The following is a 21,875-nucleotide window of genomic DNA, read 5'->3' on the forward strand; positions in this document are numbered from 1 at the left end:
AAATAGTGCCATGAGTTTAACAGCACCTTAGACAGTGCAGCACTCCCTCAGCACTGCACTGGAATATCAACTTAGATTTGCAGACGACACTAAACTGGGTGGCAGTGTGAGCTGTGAGGAGGACGCTAAGAGTCTGCAGGGTGACTTGGACAGGTTAGGTGAGTGGGCAAATGCATGGTAGATGCAGTATAATGTGGATAAATGTGAGGTTATCCACTTTGGTGGCAAAAACCTGAAGGCAGAATATTTTCTGAATGATGGCAGATTAGGAAAAGGGGAGGTGCAACGAGACCTGGGTGTCATGGTACATCAGTCATTGAAAGTTGGCATGCAGGTACAGCAGGCGGTGAAGAAGGCAAATGGTATGTTGGCCTTCAAAACTAGGGGATTTGAGTATAGGAGCAGGGAGGTCTTAATGCAGTTGCACAGGGCCTTGGTGAGGCCTCACCTTGAATATTGTGTACAGTTTTGGTCTCCTAATCTGAGGAAGAACGTTCTTTCTATTGAGGGAGTGCAGCGAAGGTTCACCAGACTGATTCCCGGAATGGCAGGACTGACCTATGAGGAGAGACTGGATCGTCTGGGCCTGTATTCACTGGAGTTTAGAAGAATGAGAGGGGATCTCATAGAAACATATAAAATTCTGACAGGACTGGACAGGTTAGATGCAGAAAGAATGTTCCTGATGTTGGGGAAGTCCAGAACCAGGGGTCACAGCCGAAGGATAAGGGGTAAGCCATTTAGGACCAAGATGAGGAGAAACTTCTTCACTCAGAGAGTTGTTAACTTATGGAATTCCTGACCGCAGAGAGTTGTTGATGCCAGTTCGTTGGATATATTCAAGAGGGAGTTAGATATGGCCCTTATGACTAAAGGGATCAAGGGGTATGGAAAGAAAGCAGGAAAGGGGTACTGAGGTGAATGATCAGCCATGATCTTATTGAATGGTGGTGCAGGCTCGAAGGGCCGAATGGCACTTATTTTCGATGCTTCTGTGTTTTTATGTGCTCGAGTCCTTGGAGTGGGACTTGAACACACAAGCTTCTGACTCATAGGTAAGTGTGCTACCCACAGAGCCACAGCTGACATATGATAGTGGGCATTCACCAGCATAAGGTGTAGTCATGGTCACACACCAACTGCAGCACTTTACCAACTTTTCAAATCTCTTCCAGCAACCCAGTATTCCTCCAGACTCTGCAAGAGCCAATAGACAACAATAACCAACTAATCTGCAGATTGGATGTATCCCTTTAAGTAGCGTTGGTGGGGCTCCCTCATGCAGTTAGACACATGTTCAGCTGTGCGTGATTAATATTAGCTGAATGGAGCGGAGAGTTTGAGAATGGCAGGTCGTGCGTCAAATCAGCGTAATATGATGGTGGGCATCACGATCTGTCTTCTCTGCATACTGCTGGCGCAAGCATGAACTGCACACGCTATCACCCTTACTAAGATGGAGTTCAGCACGGACCATGCTGGAAGTGGGTAGTCGCCATTTTTCACTCAAAACTGACTCAAAATCACCGGCACTATGGAGCCGAATTTCACAACCATAATGTTTCCGCGGTACCTAGTGAATGTCAACTTCAGCATGGAATCTTCGACATGTCCAATCATTTCTCCTTTATTGTTTGGAACTCCTAGGCATGCAATAGAAGAGCTTCCTCTGGTCCGTATACAAGATACGGGAACAAAGTTGTAATGCGGATTTGCAGCAAAAGGGGGAAACGTTTCCAGTGTGGGAGGGAGTCCTTCACTGATCTGCCATTGAATACCCTGGATAGGAGTTAGCCTCACAACAGGCATGCCGCATTTCCAAAGACTCGCAAATAAGAACTTCAATTCGACATTTGGTTGTGGGCAAGTGTGGTACGTCGCATTTGACTTAGATGTGCAGAACATCAAGGTCAGTGCCAAATTGCAAGACGACCTGCGTAAATTATTCCACCATGTCTCGGCCCATCTGCTGCTGAAACCTTCATCCGTGCCTTTGTTGCCTCTAGATTTGACTGTTCCAACACTCTCTTGGCTGGCCTCCCACCTTACATCGTCCATATAGTTGAGCTCATCTAAAACTCTGGTCCCTGATCCTAACTCACACATCACCTCTGTGTTCGCTGACCTACATTGGCTCCGGGTTAAGCAACGTCTCAATTTTAAAATTGTCAGGAGCAGCACCAGGCGTACCTAAAAATGAGGTGCCAACCTGATGAAATGACAACATAACATTACATGCATGCTAAGCAGCGGAAGCAGCTTGCTATAAGCAGAGTAAAGCAATCCCACAACTAATGGATCAGAACAAAGCTCTGCAGTCCTGCCACATCCAATCATGAATGGTGATGGACCATTAACCAACTAACAGGAGGAGGAGGCTCCATGAATATCCCCATCCTCAGTGACGGCAGAGCCCAGCATACAAGTGCAAAAGACAAGGCTGAAGCATTAGCAACCATCTTCAGCCAGAAGTGCCGAGTGGTTGATCCATCACGGCCTCCTCCTGAGGTCCCCAGATGCCAGTCATCAGGCAATTCAATTCACTCGACGTGATATCAAGAAATGGTTGAGCGTACAGGAAACAGCAAAGGCAATGTGTCTTGACAACATCCCAGCTGTAGTTCTAAAGACTTGTGCTAGAGAACTAGCCGCGCCTCTAACCAAACAGTTTCAGTACAGCTACAATACTGGAATCTAGCCGACAAAGTGGAAAAATGTCCAGATATGTCCTGTACACAAAAAGCGCAGCAAGTCCAATCCGGACAATTACCGCCCCATCAGTCTACTCTCAATCATCAACAAAATTAACACTGCTATCAAGCAGCACTTACTCCGCAATAACATGCTCACCGATGCTCAATTTGGGTTCCGCCAGGACCAATCGGCCCCAGACCTCATTACAGCCTTGGTCCAAACATGGACAAAAGAGCTGAATTCCAGAGGTGAAGTGAGAGTGAGTGCCCTTGACATCAAGGCAGCATTTGACTGAGTGTGACATCAAGGAGTCCTAGTAAAGTCAAGGGGAATCATGGGGAAAACTCTCCACTTGCTGGAATCATACCTAGCACAAAGGAAGGTGGTTGTAGTTGTTGGCAGTCAATCATCTCAGCCCCAGGACATTGCTGCAGGAGTTCCTCAGAGCAATGTACTAGGCACAACTATCCTCAGCTGCTTCATCAATGACCTTCTCTCCATCATATGGTCAGAAGTGGGGATGTTCGCTGATGATTGCACAATGTTCAGTTTCATTCGCAACGCCTCAGAAAATGAAGCAGCCCATGATGCATGCAGCAAAACCTGGACAGCATCCACGCTTAGGCTGATAAGTGACAAGTATTATTCACATTACACAAGTGGCAGGCAATGACCATCTCCAAAAGAGAGAGGCTAACCACCTCCCCTTGACTTCAATGTCATTACCATCGCCGAATCCCCCACCATCAATATCTTGGGGTCACCATTGACCAGAAACTTGGATCAGCCACATAAATACTGTGACAACAAGAGCAGGTCAGAGGCTGGGTATTCTGTGGTGAGTGTCTCACCTCCTGACTCTCCAAAGCCTTTCCACCATCTACAAAGCATAAGTCAGGAGTGTGATGGATTACTCTCCACTTACCTGGATGAGCGTAGCGCCAACAACACTCAAGAAGCTCAACACCATCCAGGACAAAGCAATCCGTTTGATTGGCACCCCATCCACCAATTTAAACATCCACTTTTTCCACCACTAGTGCACCATGGCTGCAGTGTGTACCATCTACAAGATGCACTGCAGCAACTAGCCAAGGTTTCTTCAACAGCACCTCCCAAACCCACGACCTCTACCAGCTAGAAGGACGAGGGCAGCAGGGGCATGGGAGCACCACCACCTCCAAGATCCCCCCAAGTCACACAACATCCTGACTTGGAAATATATTGTTGTTCCTTCATTGTTGCTGAGTGAATCTCTCTACTTAACAGCACTGGGAGTACCTTCACCACATGAGACCGCAGCAGTTCAAGGAGACAGCTCCCCATCACCTTCTGGCCTTGCCAGCGACGCCCAAATCCCATGAATGAATTAAAATATTATATATAAATGCAAATTGTTGTTGTTGCTGTTGTCAGGAAAATTTCATCAATTTATTTGCACATTTTCTGGTGAATTGTGCTCCTCACCATGTTGTTGAGGAGTTCCTGCTATGTTCTAACATAGATTTATATGTAACCTTCAGGGCTGCTGACCGAGGGACATGTGGCTCTTTGCTGGCCGGGGCGGACACGATGGGCCGAAATGGCCTCCTTCTGCGCTGTAAATTTCTATGTTCTATGTTTCTATGTTCTAGCCTTTGAGTGTGGACTCCACTGGCAAGGCCTAGTGAGGGCTCAGACTTGTGCGAATGACCAACGAGTGGAGGATGCGGAAAGTGTTGTGTATGGAGAAAGAGTCAGACTGAACACTGCGAGGTCAAAGTGAAATATGACCACAGTCTTTTATTGCAGGTCTCCAGAGTACCTCTCCAACCTGTGAAGCCTCCTTAAATACCTGTGCTCCCAAGGGATTATGGGATCCCTTGGGACTCCAGGGGATGAGCTCTCTGGTGGCTGTACAGAGTAAATACAAGTCCACATATATAACAACACTCTCCCCCAAAGTCAATAGTGTAACTATTTACAATGTGAGTCGATCTGGGGCCCTTTTTGCCCTGGTTGATCGTCTCGAAAGCTGGTGTTGTTGAATCATTTGCTGGGCCCTCGCTGGGCTGCTATGCAGTTGGCCTTGCTGGGCTGCCTGGTGTGTTGGGCCCTGCTGTGCTGCTGTGGATGATGGGTTCTGCTTCGTGGTCAATCGTGGTGCCGGTTGCCACTGGTGTGTGTGTTGGGGGATCAAAAAAGGTAGGGTCCAAGGTAGGTTGCTCAGGATAGTCCGTGAATCTGAGTTTGATATGGTCCAAGTGTTTCCGGTGAATGAGTCCATTTGAAAGCTTGACCCGAAACACCCTGCTCCCCTCTTTGACCACAACAGTGCCGGGAAGCCATTTGGGACCTTGTCCATAATTTAATACAAATACAGGATCATTGATTTCAATTTTGCGTGACACATTTATGCTATCATGATATGCACTTTATTGAAGCTGCCTGCTCTCTACCTGTTCATGTAGATCAGGGTGAACTAACGAGAGCCTTGTCTAAAGTGCTCTTTTCATGAGCAGTTCAGCAGGTGGGATCCCAGTGAGTGAGTGGGGTCTTGTGCAGTAGCTAAGCAGGACTCGGGATAGGCGAATCTGCAGTGAGCCTTCAGTTACCCTCTTCAAGCTTTGCTTGATGGTTTGCACTGCTCTCTCTGCCTGACCATTGGACACTGGTTTTAACGGGGCAGATGTGACATGTTTGATCCCGTTGCGGGTCATGAATTCTTTGAACTCAGCACTGGTAAAACATGGCCCGTTGTCGCTCACTAGGACATCAGGTAAACTGTGAGTGGCAAACATGGCCCGCAGGCTTTCAGTGGTGGCAGTGGACGTGCTAGCCGACATTATCTCACATTCAATCCACTTGGAGTACACATCTACAACCACAAGGAACATTTTACCCAAGAACGGGCCTGTATAGTCGACGTGTACCCTAGACCACGGTTTGGAGGGCCAAGACCACAAACTTAGTGGCGCCTCCCTGGGTACATTGCTTAACTGCGAGCATGTATTACGTCTGTGAATGCAGGACTCTTAAGTCCAGATCGATACCAGGCCACCACGTGTGGGATCTGGCTATCGCTTTCATCATTATGATGCCTGGGTAGGTACTGTGGAGGTCATTGAGGAAGGTGTCTCTGCCCTTCTTGGGGACCACTACTCGATTGCCCCACAGAAGGCAGTCTGCCTGTATAGACATTTCAGCTTTGCGCCGCTGGAACGGTTTTATCTCTTCCTGCATTTCCACTGGGACACTGGATCAGCTCCCATGAAGCACACAGCATTTGACTAGAGATAATAAGGGTTCCTGGCTTGTCCAGGTTTTGATCTGCCGGGCAGTGACGGGTGATTGCTCACTCTCAAATGCTTCCATAACCATGGCTAGATCTGCAGGCTGCATCATTTCCACCCCCCATGGTGGGCAATGGCAGCCTACTGAGAGCATCGGCGCAGTTTTCTGTGCCTGGCCTGTGGCGGATGGTGCAGTTGTATGTTGTATGCGGACAACGTGAGCGTCCATCTCTGGATGCGGTCCGATGCATTGGTATTTATCGCTTTACTCTCGGAGAACAAGGCTATAAGTGGCTTATGGTCAGTTTCCAATTCGAATTTTAGCCCAAACAGGTATTGATGCATTTTCTTTACCTCTTAGACACACGCTAATGCTTCTTTCTCAATCATGCTATCGGCTCTCTCAGCCTTAGACAGACTCCTGGATGCATAAGCAACCGGTTGCAGTTATGGAAATCATTAGCTTGTTGCAATACACACCCGATGCCATATGACGACGCATCACATGCTAGTCCCAAATGCTTACATGGATCATACAACACAAGTAATTTGTTTGAGAATAACAATTTTCTCGCTTTTACAAAGGCATTTTCTTGGCTTTTGCCCCAAACCCATTCGCCCCCTTTTCATAGTAAGACATGCAGTGGTTCTAACAGTGTGTTGACACTCGGTAAGGTTACCAAAGTAGCTCAAGAGTCCCAGAAACGACCAGAGCTCTGTCACGTTCTGTGGCCTCGGTGCGTTCTCGATTGCTTCCGTCTTCATGTTGGTAGGCCTGATGCCGTCCGCCGCAATCCTTCTTCCCAGGAAGTCCACTTCAGGTGCCAGGAAAATGCACTTCAAGCGTTTTAACCTGAGCCCCACGTGGTTGAAGCGACTAAGAAGCTCTTCCAGGTTCTGCAGGTGCGCGACTATGTCCAACCTGTGACCAAAATGTCATCCTGGAAGACCACGGTGTGCGGGACCGACTTCGGTAAACTTTCCATGTTTCTCTGGAATATCGCCGCCACTGATCGGATTCCAAAGGACCTTTGTGCGTGTTGATGCAGGTGAGGGCCTTCAATGATTCCTCCAGTTCCTGCGTCATGTAGGCTGAAGTCAGATCCAGCTTCGTGAACATCTTTCCTCCCGCCAGCATTGCAAAGAGGTTGTCAGCCTATGGTAGTGAGTATTGGTCCTGCAGGGAGAAACGATTGATAGTTACTTTGTAATCGCCACAGATTCTGATGGTGCCATCTCCCTTGAGGACTGGGACAATAGGACTGGCTCACTCTTTGAACTCCATCGGGGAAATGATGCCATCTCTTTGCAGCCGGTCTCACTTGATCTCTGCCCTTTCATCATGTACGGTACTGCTCTCACCTTGTGATGGATGGGTCGCGCCCCTGGAATTAGGTGGATCCGCACTTTTGCTCCTTGGAATTTCCCGATGCCTGATTCAAACAGCGAAGGAAATTTGTTTAGGACCTGGGCACATGAAGTGTCATCAGCGGGTGATAGCGCTCGGACGTCATCCCAGTTCCAGCGTATCTTTCCCAGCCAGTTCCTGCCAAGAAGTGTGGGACCATCGCCCGATACCACCCAGAGTGGTAGCTTGTGCACCGCTCCATCATGGGAGACCTTTACGGTAGCACTGCCGATTACAGGAATCAGTTCTTTTGTGTAAGTTCTTAGTTTCGTGCAAACTGGAGTTAAGACTGGCCTTGAGGCCTTGTTGCACCACAACCTTTCGAAAGTCTTTTTGCCCATGATAGACTGGCTCGTGCCCATGTCCAGCTCCATTGACACCAGGAGTCCATTTAATTCAACATTCAGCATTATCAGGGGACAATTCGTAGTGAATGTGTGTACCCCATGTACTGCTGCCTCCTCTATCTGAGGCTCTGGTTCATCGTGATCCTCCATGGATCTGTCCTCCTCTGCAACATGGTGGTTTGCAGGTTTAACAGGCTTTGCAGCTCACCTGCACACTCGTTGGAGGTTCCCATTGTTCCACAGCCCTTGCAAACATACTCTTTGAATCGACATGAATGGAAACGATGATCACCCCCGCAGCGCCAACAAGGTGTTAATGGCCTTGCATTCATCACACTTGATGGTGGACTCTGAGTCATCTGCGGACGTGCAGCTGCAGGTATGTGTGACCTGCCCTGTATGTTACGATTCGAAAACAACATCACTTTGTTCACAGTACTTGTAGCAGTACCTGTGTGCTGAGAGATTTGCTTTGTATTGTCACTGGTGACAATGAACGCCTGGGCTATCGCTATGACCTTACTCAAGGTTGGGGTCTCCACAATCAAAAGTTTGCGAAGTATGGTTTTGTGGCCAATGCCAATTACGAAAAAGTCTCTGAGCACGTGCTCCAGATGTCCTTCAAATTCGCAATGTCCTGCAAGGCGTCTTAGCTCGGCGACATAACTCGCCACTTCCTGACCTTCAGACCTTTTGTAGGTGTAGAACCTCGCCATCAGAACGCTTTCCTTCAGGTTCAAATGCTCTCGGACCAGAGTGTACAAATTGTCGTACGATTTCTCCGTGGGTTTCGCTGGAGTGAGCAGATTCTTCATGAGGCCATACGTTGGTGCCCCACAGACGGTGAGGAGGATCGCCCTTCATTTGGCAGCGCTCTCTTCCCCATCTAGCTCGTTGGCCACGAAGTATTGGTCGAGTCGCTCCATAAAAGTTTCCCAAATATCTCCCTCCGAAAATTTCTCCAGGTTGCCCACTGAACTCTGCATCTTTGGGTTTGCTATCTTTATCTCGTCGCCAGTTGTTGTGCATGGAGAAAGAGTCAGACTGAACACTGTGAACTCAAAGTGAAGTGTGACCGTAGTATTTTATTGCAGGTCTCCAGAATGCCTCTCCAACCTGTGAAGCCTCCTTAAATACCTGTGCTCCCAAGGGATTATGGGATCCCTTGGGACTCCAGGGAATAAGCCTTCTGGTGGCTGTACAGAGTAAATACAAGTCCACATATATAACAGAAAGCAATATATTTTTGTGGGCCAGAGCAGGTCCAAGATGACACACCTGGTTATGGAACCAAGTCAACCCTCTATGGCGGGCTCCCTAATCTGATAGCAGACAGAAGGGTATTACTGCAGGCCACCATTGATGATTGACCAGCTATCCTGGCCTATTAATGGGACCTAAGTAGACCTGTCACTTGCTACTAGTCTTCTTCTCACTCAGTTCCAAATATCCCAGCTAGCGATGCCCTAATCATTCGCATCATGGACAAGCAGAGGGAATCTTGCCATTGCTCCATGAGTTTAGACTGTGTGGTTTTATCGGGTTATAATCTGAGTACCACAATGTAGCCTATCATCAAAGGATCTTGTTAAGTTTGTGGGCTCCCTTGGTTTTTGCTGTCTGGATTCAGCTATGTGGGGTAGGTCCATGTGGAGAAAGAGTGTGTATTTTATATCAGGCAAATGGAAACACTCTGTGTATTTTTCACCCATTTGGTCCTGGAGAACCTTTAACATGGAGGTGGGTTTCCGTGCGTGTCAGATAACTGTCTGGTCAATAAAAAACTACACCCAGCTGTGATTGGAGGACAGCTTTCAGCCACAGCTTTCCACTGTTTTCTCAGATAATGCGGGATGAAACCTATCCTCAGATCCCTTCCTACAAATCAGCGATTCATACAATGCCGGATAGCTGCTGTGAATAGAATTACATAGAATCTACAGCACAGAAACAGGCCATTCGGTCCTACTGGTCTATGCCAGCGTTAAGCTCCATATGAGCATACCCATCTGTCCCTATCCCCCCATGTGCTTATCTCGCTTCCCCTTAAATACATGTATTAAGAGAGATAAGCCACAGTCCATAGAATAGCTGCAGCATGACTAGAGAAGTCTAGAAGTTAACAGCATCTCTGATTCTCTCTTTAGAAGGACTCCATGACTCAGAAGATCTGCTTGGGAGAATCTTCCATCATTGAAGATGAATATAACACTAACAATGCCATGTTAGAATGGGCAGGAGGTGGAGGTGGAGGGGGCGGAGCAACATACATCTTTAAGGTATGCAGATTCCGATATTTAAATGAGGCTTTATGATTATCCCAAAATAAAATCTTTAGTTCCGCTTTATAAGACGCTGAAAGATCTCCTGTTTTCTGTCTATTAGATTTTGTATTTCAGACTCAAAGTGTTACGCCTCCCTCAGTCATATGCTATCAACCCCAACTGGGACACCAAGCAGTGCTTGGAAAGTCTAATCATAGGTGATCTTCTCACGTCCTTTGATCTCCCTCAAACTGGCGTTGCTCACTTGACCAATTGAAGGAGAAAAAAAGAAAGAACTTGCATTTATATAGCACCTTTCACAACCTCAGGAAACCTTACAGCCAATGAGGTACTTTTGAAGCTCATGTAATGTAGGAAATGCGGTGGTCATTCTGCTCACAGCAAGCTCCCACAAACAGCAATGTGATAATGACCAGCTTATATATTTTTCTTAATGATGTTGGTTGAGGAATAAATATTGGCCAGGATATTGAGAGCTTCCCTGCTCTTCTTCAAAATAGTGCCGTGGCACCTTTTACATCCACTTGAGAGGGCAAACATCCCATTCAAAAGATGGCACCTCCGACATCCAGCGCTCCCTCAGTACTGCAATGGAGTGTCAGATGAGAATATGGACTCAAGTCTCTGTAGTGGGGCTTGAACCGATAACTTTCTGACTCAGAGGCAAGAGTACTACCCACTGAGTCACAGCTAACATCTATAAGTAGTAATTGCTGGCTTGCTGCCAATCACTTGGAGCTAGATATGAACAAGGTTTGAAAGTTAATGGGATTATTCTCAAATTAGATGATTAATACTCCATCGGACACGGTAGACTTCTGGGGATAGGGATGTCTTGTTATGGAGACCAGGAGGGCCGAATGGATTTCAATACATAGGAAACTTACTCTATTAACAACAACAACGTGTATTAATATAGCACCTTTAACGTAGTAAAATGTCCCAAGGCGCTTCACAGGAGTGTTATAAGACCAAACAAATAAATTTGACACTGAGCCACATAAGAAGAAATTATAGCAGATGACCAAAAACTTGGTCAAAGAAGTAGGTTTTAAGGAGCATCTTAAAGGAGGAAAGAGAGGTAGAGAGGCAGTGAGGTTTAGGCAAGGAGTTCGAGAGCTTGGGGCCTAGGCAGCTGAAGGCATGGCCACCGGTGGTTGAGTGATTATAATCAGGGATGCTGAAAAGGGCAGAATTAGAGGAGCGCAGACATCTCGGGGGGGTTGTGGGGCTGGAGGAGATTTAAGAGATAGGGAGGGGCGAGGCCATGGAGGGATTTGTAAACAAGGATAAGAATTTTGAAATTGGGGCGTTGCTTAACCGGGAGCCAATGTAGGGTCAGCGAGCACAGGGGTGATGGGTGAGCAAGACTTGGTGCGAGTTAGAACATGGGCTGCCGAGTTTTGGATGACCTCAAGTTTACATAGGGTAGAATGTGGGAGGCCAGCCAGGAGCTGGAATAGAGGTAACAAACGCATGGATGAGGGTTTCAGCAGCAGATGAGCTGAGGCAGGGGCAGAGACAGGCAATGTTACAGAGGTGGAAATAGGCGGTCTTAGTTATGCCACAAATATGTGGCCGGAAGCTCATTTCAGGGTCAAATATGACGCCGAGGTTGCGAACAGTCTGGTTCAACACTTTTGCAGTCCAAGGGACAGAATAAAATGCTTATTTGATGTGGCTGAATGATGTTTTTCCACACAGATGGAGAATGGGGTTCCAATGCCCCTGTTGATAGCTGCAGGTGGGGGTGGAAAGGCGTACCTGGAAGACCCAGATGCGTTAATAGATGATCTGGTGTTGGAACAGTATGAAAATGACACATCAGTGCCCGGATTCAATGGCCAAATAGGGGCAGCAGGTTTGTGAGAAAAAAAGTGACTTGTAATCTACTTTAACCAGGTGCCTAGTGTTCTTAGTGGGGCAGTATGACATGGTTACAGTAAGTTGAAGGAACCTTTGTAGACTTTTGTTTAGCAATGCTGCACTGTAACTCTCTTTTGATATGCCTTCCAAAAACAGCCTTCGACAGTAGCTCCAGATTAGCTGTTTTTGTAGTTAGCGTGAATAGTCAAGTATTCCTGCCTGATAGGTTTTCAGTTGAAACGCAGTGACTATCTAATCTGCTGGCCTGAGTCAGGTCTTGATAGTTGGTTTCTGCGCCACTGTCTATTGCACCCAGGAAAGACATCTCCCTGAGGCATTGGAGCAACAGGCAGTGTTCTTGGGATGTGAACGACACTGGCAAGGCCGCATTTATTGCCCATCCCAAGAACACGGCCCTGAAAATTTCAAAACTGAGATTGCTCGATTTTTTTTGTTAGGCAAGGGTATTAAAGGGTTCAGAATCAAGGAGGGGAGATGGAGTTAAGAAACAGATCAGCCATGACATCATTGAATAGTGGGACAGACTCGAGGGGTTTTAGGGCCTACTCCTGTTCCTATGTTTGATAGAGAAAATGTTTCCATTTGTGGGGGAATCCAAAACTAAGGACCATAGATGTAAGCTAGTCAGTAATAAATCCAACACAGAATTCAGGAGAATCTTCTGAGTGGTTAGAATGGGGGACTCCTCTAGCACAAGGAGTGGTTGATGTGAATAGCATAGATGTCTTGAAGAGGCAGCCAGATGAGTACATTCGGGAGAAAGTAACAGAAGGTTATGCTGATAGTGTGAGAGGAAGTAGGGTGAGAGGAGGCTCCTGCAGAACATAAACACCAGCAGTTGGGCCGAATGGCTTATTTTTGTGCTGTAAAATCTCTGTAATCCTGAGGCAGTGACGTTTCAGTAATGGGTGACCCTGAAACTAGCATCACTCTGATCTCTCAGGGTCCAGGATCTCCCGACAATTGGTACCTCTCCAAGTCAGCCACACCCTGGGACAGGAACTTACTGTCTTTGGGTCGGGAGGCAACTGTTTTTGGGAGGCAGCGGCCGAGTTTCCAGGTCACATCTGAATAAAGAGGATGAAGATAGACTTGATTCAGGTAGCTAAATGAGACAAAGGTTGCCAGTGACGTAGTCATTAATGAGGGCACGGTATATCTTTAGTCTAATTTTGATTGCTTGTAACTTCTGTCCTGCAGGAGGTGGTGGTGGTTGGAATGACGTCACAAAGTTTCCCTGGGCAGGGATGTCTCTCATGGAAGGCGCGAGCGGGGGCAGTGCATGTCCCCAGGCTCTGAAGAAGCTGCAGTGGACAACACATGGAGGCTTTGGTGGGGGCGGTGGGGCTTGCACGTCAGGAGGAGGAGGTGGTGGCTACACAGGTAAGCCCCGCCAAACCGTATTGTATACCATTTGTATTCATGAATCATTGAGATGCTATTGAGTTGTACATTAAGACCGAGAAATCAATAATGTTTGCCCACCTCTGCTTTTTAAGGTGCAACATTCTTTCTTCTGAGATCTACAAAAGAATTATTCTCTTGGTCGCCACCCTCCAAACACCCCCCTCCCCCCCCAAACACCCCCCTCCCCCCCCCCCCCACTCTCCCCCGTTTACTCTTGTAAAGCTGGTGGCCATTTTGGATAGCCCCTATGCCAGTAACGGATAGGGGTGTCTGTCTTTGTCGTGGTTTGGATGCACTGTTTGAACCTGAGGCCAAGTTAAGTGCCAATTGATTGGGTGTCCTCGGAGAACAGAGAGCTTGGTGCACATGTTGGGGAATTGTTTCGTTCCTTGCCAACACGCACCGCCATTTTGTAAGCCAGCCAACACCATTGAACCACAAATGAGAATAACATGACATGAAATTTAGGCCTTTACATTAAAAACTGCAACTGGTACACTGCTACGATGTAGAATTTTTAATGTTCTGATACATTTGTTCATTATAAATGATAGCGCTGTAGTATAAGTTTAGCAAATAACATTACAGCCAATCAGTAAATTCAATGTCTTTTCAGTTCAAATCACTTCTTTGCGTCCAGCTGAGTTAAGTGCTACCTTCTCCCTCATTATTGCCATTAAATGATGGGTCAGTGCACTTTATTTCCCAAGATCTGTCTCCGCTTCAGAGCAGCAGCTCTGATTTCAAGCAGTGAGTGGATCTCCAGCTGTGAGGAAAGTTGACTAACTGACCTCTTGGTTTTATACTGGTCCTGAAACGATCAGAATTGTCCTGCATACCTGCCTGTGAGTCATTCATTACAGGGTTAGTTTTGCTGGATCTGATCCTTCCCATGTGCTGGTGACTGCAATAAAACTGCAAGCTGACAAGTCATCGGAAATTTCAGTCTTAGAAGTCAGCGGCTACCCGGTAAACCATGGGGTGCCAGCAAGCTTCCCTCTGGAGTCCAGACAGAATTTCCCCGATGTTTGGGGCATTGATTTTCAGGGTTATCTGGGGCTGAGCAGGAAAAAGCTCAACTACGAGTGAGAAACCAACAGGCCAGAGGAAATGTAACAAAGAAAAAAAAGACTTTCAAGACCTCAGCACATCCCAAAGTGCTTCACAGCCAACTAAATATTTTTGAAGTGTAGTCACTGTTGTAATGTGGGAAACGCAGCAGCCAATTTGAGCACAGCAAGCTCCCACAGTCAACAGTGAGATAATGACCAGATAATCTGTTTTAGTGATGTAGGTTGAGAGATAAATATTGGCCAGGACACCGAGGAGAACTCCCCTGCTCTTCTTCAAAATAGTGCCATGGAATCGTTTACATCCACCTGAGGAGGCAGACGAGGCCTTGGTTTAACATCTCATCCAAAAGACAGCACCTCCCTCAGTCTAGATTATGTGCTCAAGTCTCTGGAACTGGGACCCACAATCTGCTGACCCAGAGGCTAGAAAACTACCACTGAGCCAAGGCTGACACCTTGTACATGACACCTTAAATGTAAGATGTAGCTAAACAGCTGTATAAATAATAAGTGTGAGGTTCTCTGTTTCTGTTACCTCTTTCAGGTGGAGATGCATCTGTAGCTGATGAGATCACAGCAGATGGCCATGATGGAATTTCATTTGTCAATCAAGCTGGAGAGATCTACCTCCACCCATTGGCAGGTAAAGAGCAAAGATGGGCAGCCAATCCGGGGCTTATTTACATATTGAAATGAGCCATTCTTCAACAAACCGGACTACTTTTAAAAAAGTGATTTACTCTTGTTCAGTTTGGCTCTGTTTCAGTGTACAGCTACAACGTCTCAAATCAGGCCGAGACCGTGTCGGTTTTCGGATTTTTCCGGATTTCGGACAAGAACATCTAAGGACCGAAAATTCCATGAAGTGCGCTTGGACCTGGCGAGATCTCGCAAAAGCCAGTTATCGGAGCGCCATGCGCATGCGCCGAAAAACGGCTTTTCCGATCTGTCAAGATTTCTCCGAAGAGGTCCTCCGCATCCCCGAAGCCGATAACTAGTCTGGCCCACCGGTTTTTGGATAATAATTCCGGATTCAGGACTACTAAATATCAAATGGGATTTTCTCAAAAATGTCCAGTTTGCAGCCAATTCCGATTTTCGGACAGCCGGATTTGAGACGTTGTACCTGGACAAGGATTCGACCTGCGAGGACATTATAATTGTCTTCAGCAGCTGGGGTCAATAGGGGAAAGTTCAAGTACCGTCATAGGACCATAAGGACAGGAGTAGGCCATTCAGCTCCTCGAACCTATTCCGCCATTCAGTGAGATCATGGCTGATCTGAATCCTAACTCCATCCACCCGCCTTGATTCCATATTACTTTATGTCCTCAGCTAGCAAAAACCTACAAATCTCAGATTTAAAATGATTAATTGTGATAGCACCTACTGCTTTTTTTGTAAGCTAGATCCACACTTCTACCACGCTTTGTAAAAAAGCATTTCCTAACTTCTCTCCTGAATGGCCTGGTTCTAATTTTAAGGTTCTGTTCCCTTATCCTAAACTCCCCCGCCCCCCCTACTCACTCCCCGCCACACCCCCCCCACCCCCCTCCCCTCACTAACATTTTCTTATCAATTCTGTTCAAAATCCTAAAAACCTCAATGAAATCATGGCAACCTTTTATATTCCAGGGAATGCAAGTTTAGTTCATATAATCTCTCCTCATAATCTAACCCTCGGAGCACTGGTAACATTCTGGTGAATTTGCGCTGCACACTTTCCAAGGCCACTATATCCTTTCTCGGGTGCAGTGCCCGAAATTCAGCAATCTGAAAAAATGATTGGCCAATGCGTGGTGCTCTATTGGCCCCCCCCCCCCCCCGACGCATAATCAGCTTGGGGGAGGGGTTTCCAGCGATGAGGACTTCCACCGGAATCGGACGTCTGAAGCGGCGGTAAAGGTGTTGCGGCTGCGGTGACATCATCAGGGTGTGCAGCGCTGCTACGCGGCCACGCCACCCATTTTCAGCAATAAAAAGCCAGGTCTTTTTTGAGCAGTGACCCCGCCAGGTTCCTGTGTCGGTACACTTTGCCGTGATACGCGACACTGTTGGAGGAGGTCAACGCAGTATTCCCGCGATCGGGGTATTTTTGCAGAATAGTTTTGTTGACGTTTTTTTCATTTCATTGACCGTGCTGAGTGCTGTCTGTAGTTTTTGTGAGAGTTTTGAGGACTTTCAGCTCCCACACATTAGTGGACGCCTGTAGGTCTCATTCTGTGCTCCACAGGCCTACTTGGCAGGGTGCAACCTCAAACACAATGGGATCAGTGTTGTCAGGGGAACGCCTGGTACACCTAATAAGACGCAGGACGACACGCAGGAGAAGGCATCGCTGTCAGCAACGTGCAGAGAGGCAGCGGGCAAGGGAGTCAGCATCCATGGCTGCCCAACACCCAGGGGGGCCTGCAGATGTGCGCAGACCTCCACATAGAGAGGGTGTCCAGGAGGGAGATGGCATCAGGAGGAGGGTCAGGTACGCTGACCCCCCCACACCACATATTGGGCCAGGAGCCTCGCCAGCAACAGCCTACAGAGGCGCCTGACCATGAGGAGGAAGAGCGAGAAGGCGATCATCCAACTGCTATGGGAGATGGCCAGCACAGACTGGGGGACGGAGGCCCTACCTTCAAAGGGTCTACAGAGCTCAGTTCTCCTTCCTCCAGCTCAGTGATGAGCAATGCCTGTGAAGGCTGAGATTCAGAGGTACTGATGGAGCTCTGCAATGTGATTCAGCGAGATCTTGAGCCTCACACAAGGCTCAGGACTGCCCTGACAGACCAAGGTCACCATAGCTTTGAACTTCTATGCCACGGGGTCGTTCCAGTCTGCCACTGCAGACATTGGAAACATTTTGCAGTTCTCTGCACACCACTGCATCCGGCATGTGACGGATGCACTCTACAGGAGAAGGGCGGACTAAATATCATTCCCCATGACGAGGGACAAGCAGGTGGAGCAGCAGGTCGGATTTGCCCGAATTGCAGGGTTCCCGAGAATGCAGGGTGCGATTGACTGCACACAGGTTGACCTGAGGGCGACACAACACCACCCCGAGATATTTGTCAACTGTAAGGGGTTCACTCGCTCAGTGTGCAGCTGGTGTGTGACCAGCAGCATAGGATCCTGGCAGTAGATGCAAGGTACTACTAGGCAGTCCCGCATGACGAGGATGACCCTCTTCACACCAAAAAAAATGGGCTCACAGGTGTTACAATGAGTTACATCTTAAAGGGTGGAAGATGCCTGTGCGTGGATTTTTTTAACGTGTGCTGACCGTTGCACACCGCCACCACATGGGCTTGATGTTATGTATTAATGCTTGGGGATCACCAGACACCAGAGGGCGCCGCGGTCGGAGGTCATCGGGCTGTACGCATGTGGCATGTGTGCTTGGTCACCTGTATATAAGCTGGGTGTCTTTGTCATGCAGGCACTCTTGGGTTGGATTAGGTGATTAGAGATGGATTAGGTTGTACCTGAGTGAGTTTACAGTAACCAGACTCCTGAGTCATTAGAATTGACGATGAGGTAATTTAAGAATCTTCGCATGCACAATGCGCACTTTTGGAATCCTGGGGAGATCCGTGGAGGGCGAGGATTGGGCGGATTTTGTCGACCGCCTGGATCAGTATTTTGAGGCCAACTAAATGGAGGGAGAGGCTGATGCAGTTAAGCGTAGGGCGGTTTTCCTCACCGTTTGTGGTCCGAAAATTTACGGCCTCAAGAAGAATCTTCTCTTGCCTGTACGTTTGGCGGAAAAATGGTACGAGGAATTGTGTACGTTGGTGGGTAACCATTTGAAGCCAAAAGAGGAGATCATCATATCACGCTACCGTTTCTACACACTTGTTCGTGCTGAGTGCCAGGACGTGTCGGGATTTGTCGTCGACCTGCGACGTCTTGCTGAGCCGTGTAAGTTCGGGAACATGCTGGAAGACATGCTGCATGATGTCTTCGTGATAGGCATCAGCCATGATGCGATCCTCAGGAAGCTGTTGGCTGCTGGATTTGAAAAAGACCACCACGACTGCCCAGGCATGCATGACAACGGATAATAATTTCAGGCAGATATCATTTACAAGTCGGAGTTCCACAGCAAGAACTATAAACAAGATGGAGTGTCTTCAGGCAGAGCTGCTTACGTGAAACCTGCCGCTGCTCAGAGCCCGCCAACTGGTTCGATCCAGATTTCACCCTGTTGGTGTTGTGGGGGCAATCATCAGCCTCATCAGTGTCGGTTTAGACAATACTCACGCAATGGATGTTCGAAAGTGAGGCATCTTCACAGGATGTGTCCACAACGGAGCAAGAGTGGTGCGGCTCACCACGTGGTTGATGAAGACCAGTTCAGTGATGGCCCGGATAAGCAACCGAAGGAGGAAGTGAATGGACTGGTATTCATTTCTGAGCAAGAGCCAGCCGATTGTCGTTAATGTGAAGTTGAATGGCGTGCTTGTATCAATGGAGCTGGACACGGGTGCAAGCCAGTCGATAATGAGCCAAAGGACATTCGATAAGCTGTGGGACACTAAGGCTGCGAAACCGAAGCTGAGTCCAGTCAATGTCAGGTTGCGTACTTACACTAAGGAACTCATGTCAGTGCTCAGCAGTGCTGCAATCGAGATGTCATATGACTGTGTGGTTCACGAGCTATCATTATGAATCATCCCAAGTAATGGTCCAATGCTGTTTGGCAGGAATTGGCTCGAGAAAATCAAGCTGGACTGGAATGATGTCAAGATGTTGTCCTCGGTGGATGACACTACGTGTGCTCAAGTATTGAAAAAGTTTCCTTCTTGGTTTGAACCGGGCATTGGTAATTTTACAGAAGCCAAGGTGCAGATTCACCTGGACACCAATGCAAGGCCTGTCTATCACAAAGCTCGGTCTGTTCCGTACATGATGAGGGAAAAAGTTGAAATTGAGCTTGACAGACTCCAGCGTGAAGGGATCATATCACCGGTCGAGTTTAATGAGTGGGCTAGTCCCATTGTTCCTGTGTTGAAGAGTGATGGCTCTGTCAGGATTTGTGGAGACTACAAGGTTACGATTTTCGAAACAGGATCAGTACCCGTTCCCGAGGGCCGATGACCTGTTCGCCATGCTAGCTGCTGGAAAGTCGTTCACGAAACTGGATCTGACGTTGGCCTATATGACCCAGGAGCTTGTCAACACTTCGAAGAAACTCACCTGCATCAACACCAATAAAGGACTGTTTGTCTACAACAGGTGTCCTTTTGTAATTCGTTCGGCTGCAGCCATATTTCAGAGGAATATGGAGAGTTTACTGAAGTCCATTCCTCGAACTGTTGTGTTTCAAGATGACATTCTGGTCACAAGTCACGACACTGCTGAACGTCTGAACAATCTTGAAGAAGTCCTACATTGTCTGGACAAAGTGGGACTCAGGCTGAAACGTTCGAAGTGTGTATTCATGGCACCTGAAGTCGAATTCCTCAGGAGGAAGATTGCTGCTGATGGCATCAGGTCCACTGATTCGAAAACTGAGGCCATCAAAAATGCACCCAGGCCTCAGAACGTGACAGAGCTGCATTCGTTCCTTGGGCTACTCAACTACTTTGGTAATTTCTTACTCAGATTGAACACTTTATTAGAGTCACTGCATGTGTTACTAAGAAAAGGCGACATCTGGGTCTGGGGTGCATCTCAAGATGGAGCCTTTGAAAAAGCCAAGAATCTGCTATGTTCAAACAAGTTGCTTGTTCATTATGATCCCTGTAAACGTCATGTGATGCTTCATCATATGGGGTTGGATGCGTACTCCAACAAGTAAATGAATCGGGCAAGCTACAACCTGTTGCGTATGCTTCGAGAAGTCTGTCTAAAGCGGAAAGAGCTTACAGTATGGCAGAGAAAGAAGCTTTGGCCGTGTGTATGGGGTAAAAAAAATGCATCAGCACCTATTTGGTCTTCGTTTTGAACTAGAAATGGACCACAAGCCACTCATTTCATTGTTTGCGGAAAACAAAGGGATTAATACCAATGCATCATCCCGTATCCAGAGGTGGGCACTGACATTGTCTGCCTATGATTATGTTATTCGTCATAGACCTGGTACTGAGAATTGTGCTGATGCACTGAGTCGTCTGCCCTTACCCACAACGGAGATGGAGACACCTCAACCTGCAGATCTACTGTTAGTAATGGATGCTTTTGAGAGTGAAGGGACTCCTGTCACTGCTCAACAAGTTAGGATCTGGACCAGCCACAACCCTATTTTATCGGTTGTGAAACAGTGTGTACTCAGTGGTGATTGGTCTGCAACACCTATGGAGATGTGTGAGGAGACCAAACCTTACAACCGTCGCAAGGATGAGCTGTCCATTCAGTCAGATTGTTTACTGTGGGGTAATCGTGTAATCATGCCTAAGAAAGGTAGAGAAAAATTTGTACATGAACTTCATTGCACTCATCCTGGTATTGTCATGATGAAGTCCATTGCTAGGTCCCATGTATGATGGCCTGGAATTGACTCTGATCTGGAATCATGCGTGCATCAGTGCAATACTTGCATGCAGCTAAGTAAAGTACCAGCGGAATCTCCGCTGAGTCTTTGGTCGTGGCCATCCAAACCATGGTCGAGGATCCACATTGATTTTGCGGGCTCGTTCCTAGGAAAGATATTTTTTGTCGTAGTAGATGCATATTCTATGTGGATAGAGTGTGTTATTATATCATCCAGCATGTCTACAGCTACCATTGCGAGCCTTCGTATCATGTTTGCTACTCATGGTTTGCCTGACATTGTTGTGAGCAACAACGGATCTTGCTTCACAAGTCTTGAGTTCCAGGAGTTCATGAAACTCAATGGCATCAGACATGTGAGATCAGCTCCATTCAAGCCTGCTTCTAATGGTCAAGCAGAGCGTGCCGTTCAAACGATCAAGCAAAGTATGAAACGTGTAACTCAGGGCTCACTGCAGAGATGGTTGTCATATCTATCGCTCAGGTGAAGACCTCATACGCTTACTCGGGTTCCTTCTGCTGAACTACTGATGAAGAGAAATCTCAAGACCAGGCTTTCTCTTGTTCATCCTGATTTGAATGATCGTGTTGAAAACAGATGTCAAAGTCAGCAATGTTGTCATGATCGTGTTGCCGTGTCACGTGACATCTCTGTCGACGATCCGGTCTATGTACTGAACCAAAGTGGATCGCCAGCATGTTACAGCCAAGGAGGGTAACAGAGTGTCTATTGCCATGCTCAAGAATGGGCAAACATGCAGGAAACACCTTGACCAGGTTAGACTGCAGCACGCGGATGAACTGGAACCGCGTGAGGAAGATGCAGTCAGTGACCAACCAACCATTGTTCACTCATCAGAGGACTCTGCTGATATTACTGACTCTGAACCTTCAGTCTCTGATGTGGTCATGACCACTCTCATCAGATCGGCTACACAGCCCTCAGTCTCAACGGACTCAGAACGCTCGTCCAGAGCCAAAGTTGAACTGAGACGATCAGCTCGTGAGAG

At 47.5% G+C, this 21,875-nt stretch overlaps 1 protein-coding gene across 1 annotated transcript in view; it reads left to right on the top strand.

Moving 5' to 3' along the window:
- Positions 1 to 21,875, top strand: part of ltk (leukocyte receptor tyrosine kinase) — a 124,496-nt gene that overhangs the window by 18,454 nt on the left and 84,167 nt on the right. The window contains exons 6-9 of the mRNA XM_070877875.1: positions 9,869 to 10,000; positions 11,711 to 11,867; positions 13,094 to 13,276; positions 14,918 to 15,016. Of these exons, the coding sequence (XP_070733976.1) occupies positions 9,869 to 10,000; positions 11,711 to 11,867; positions 13,094 to 13,276; positions 14,918 to 15,016 (571 nt within the window). The remainder of the gene's footprint in view (positions 1 to 9,868; positions 10,001 to 11,710; positions 11,868 to 13,093; positions 13,277 to 14,917; positions 15,017 to 21,875) is intronic.

This window comes from Pristiophorus japonicus, chromosome 4 (assembly GCF_044704955.1).
Source record: "Pristiophorus japonicus isolate sPriJap1 chromosome 4, sPriJap1.hap1, whole genome shotgun sequence".
NCBI lineage: Eukaryota > Metazoa > Chordata > Chondrichthyes > Pristiophoridae > Pristiophorus > Pristiophorus japonicus.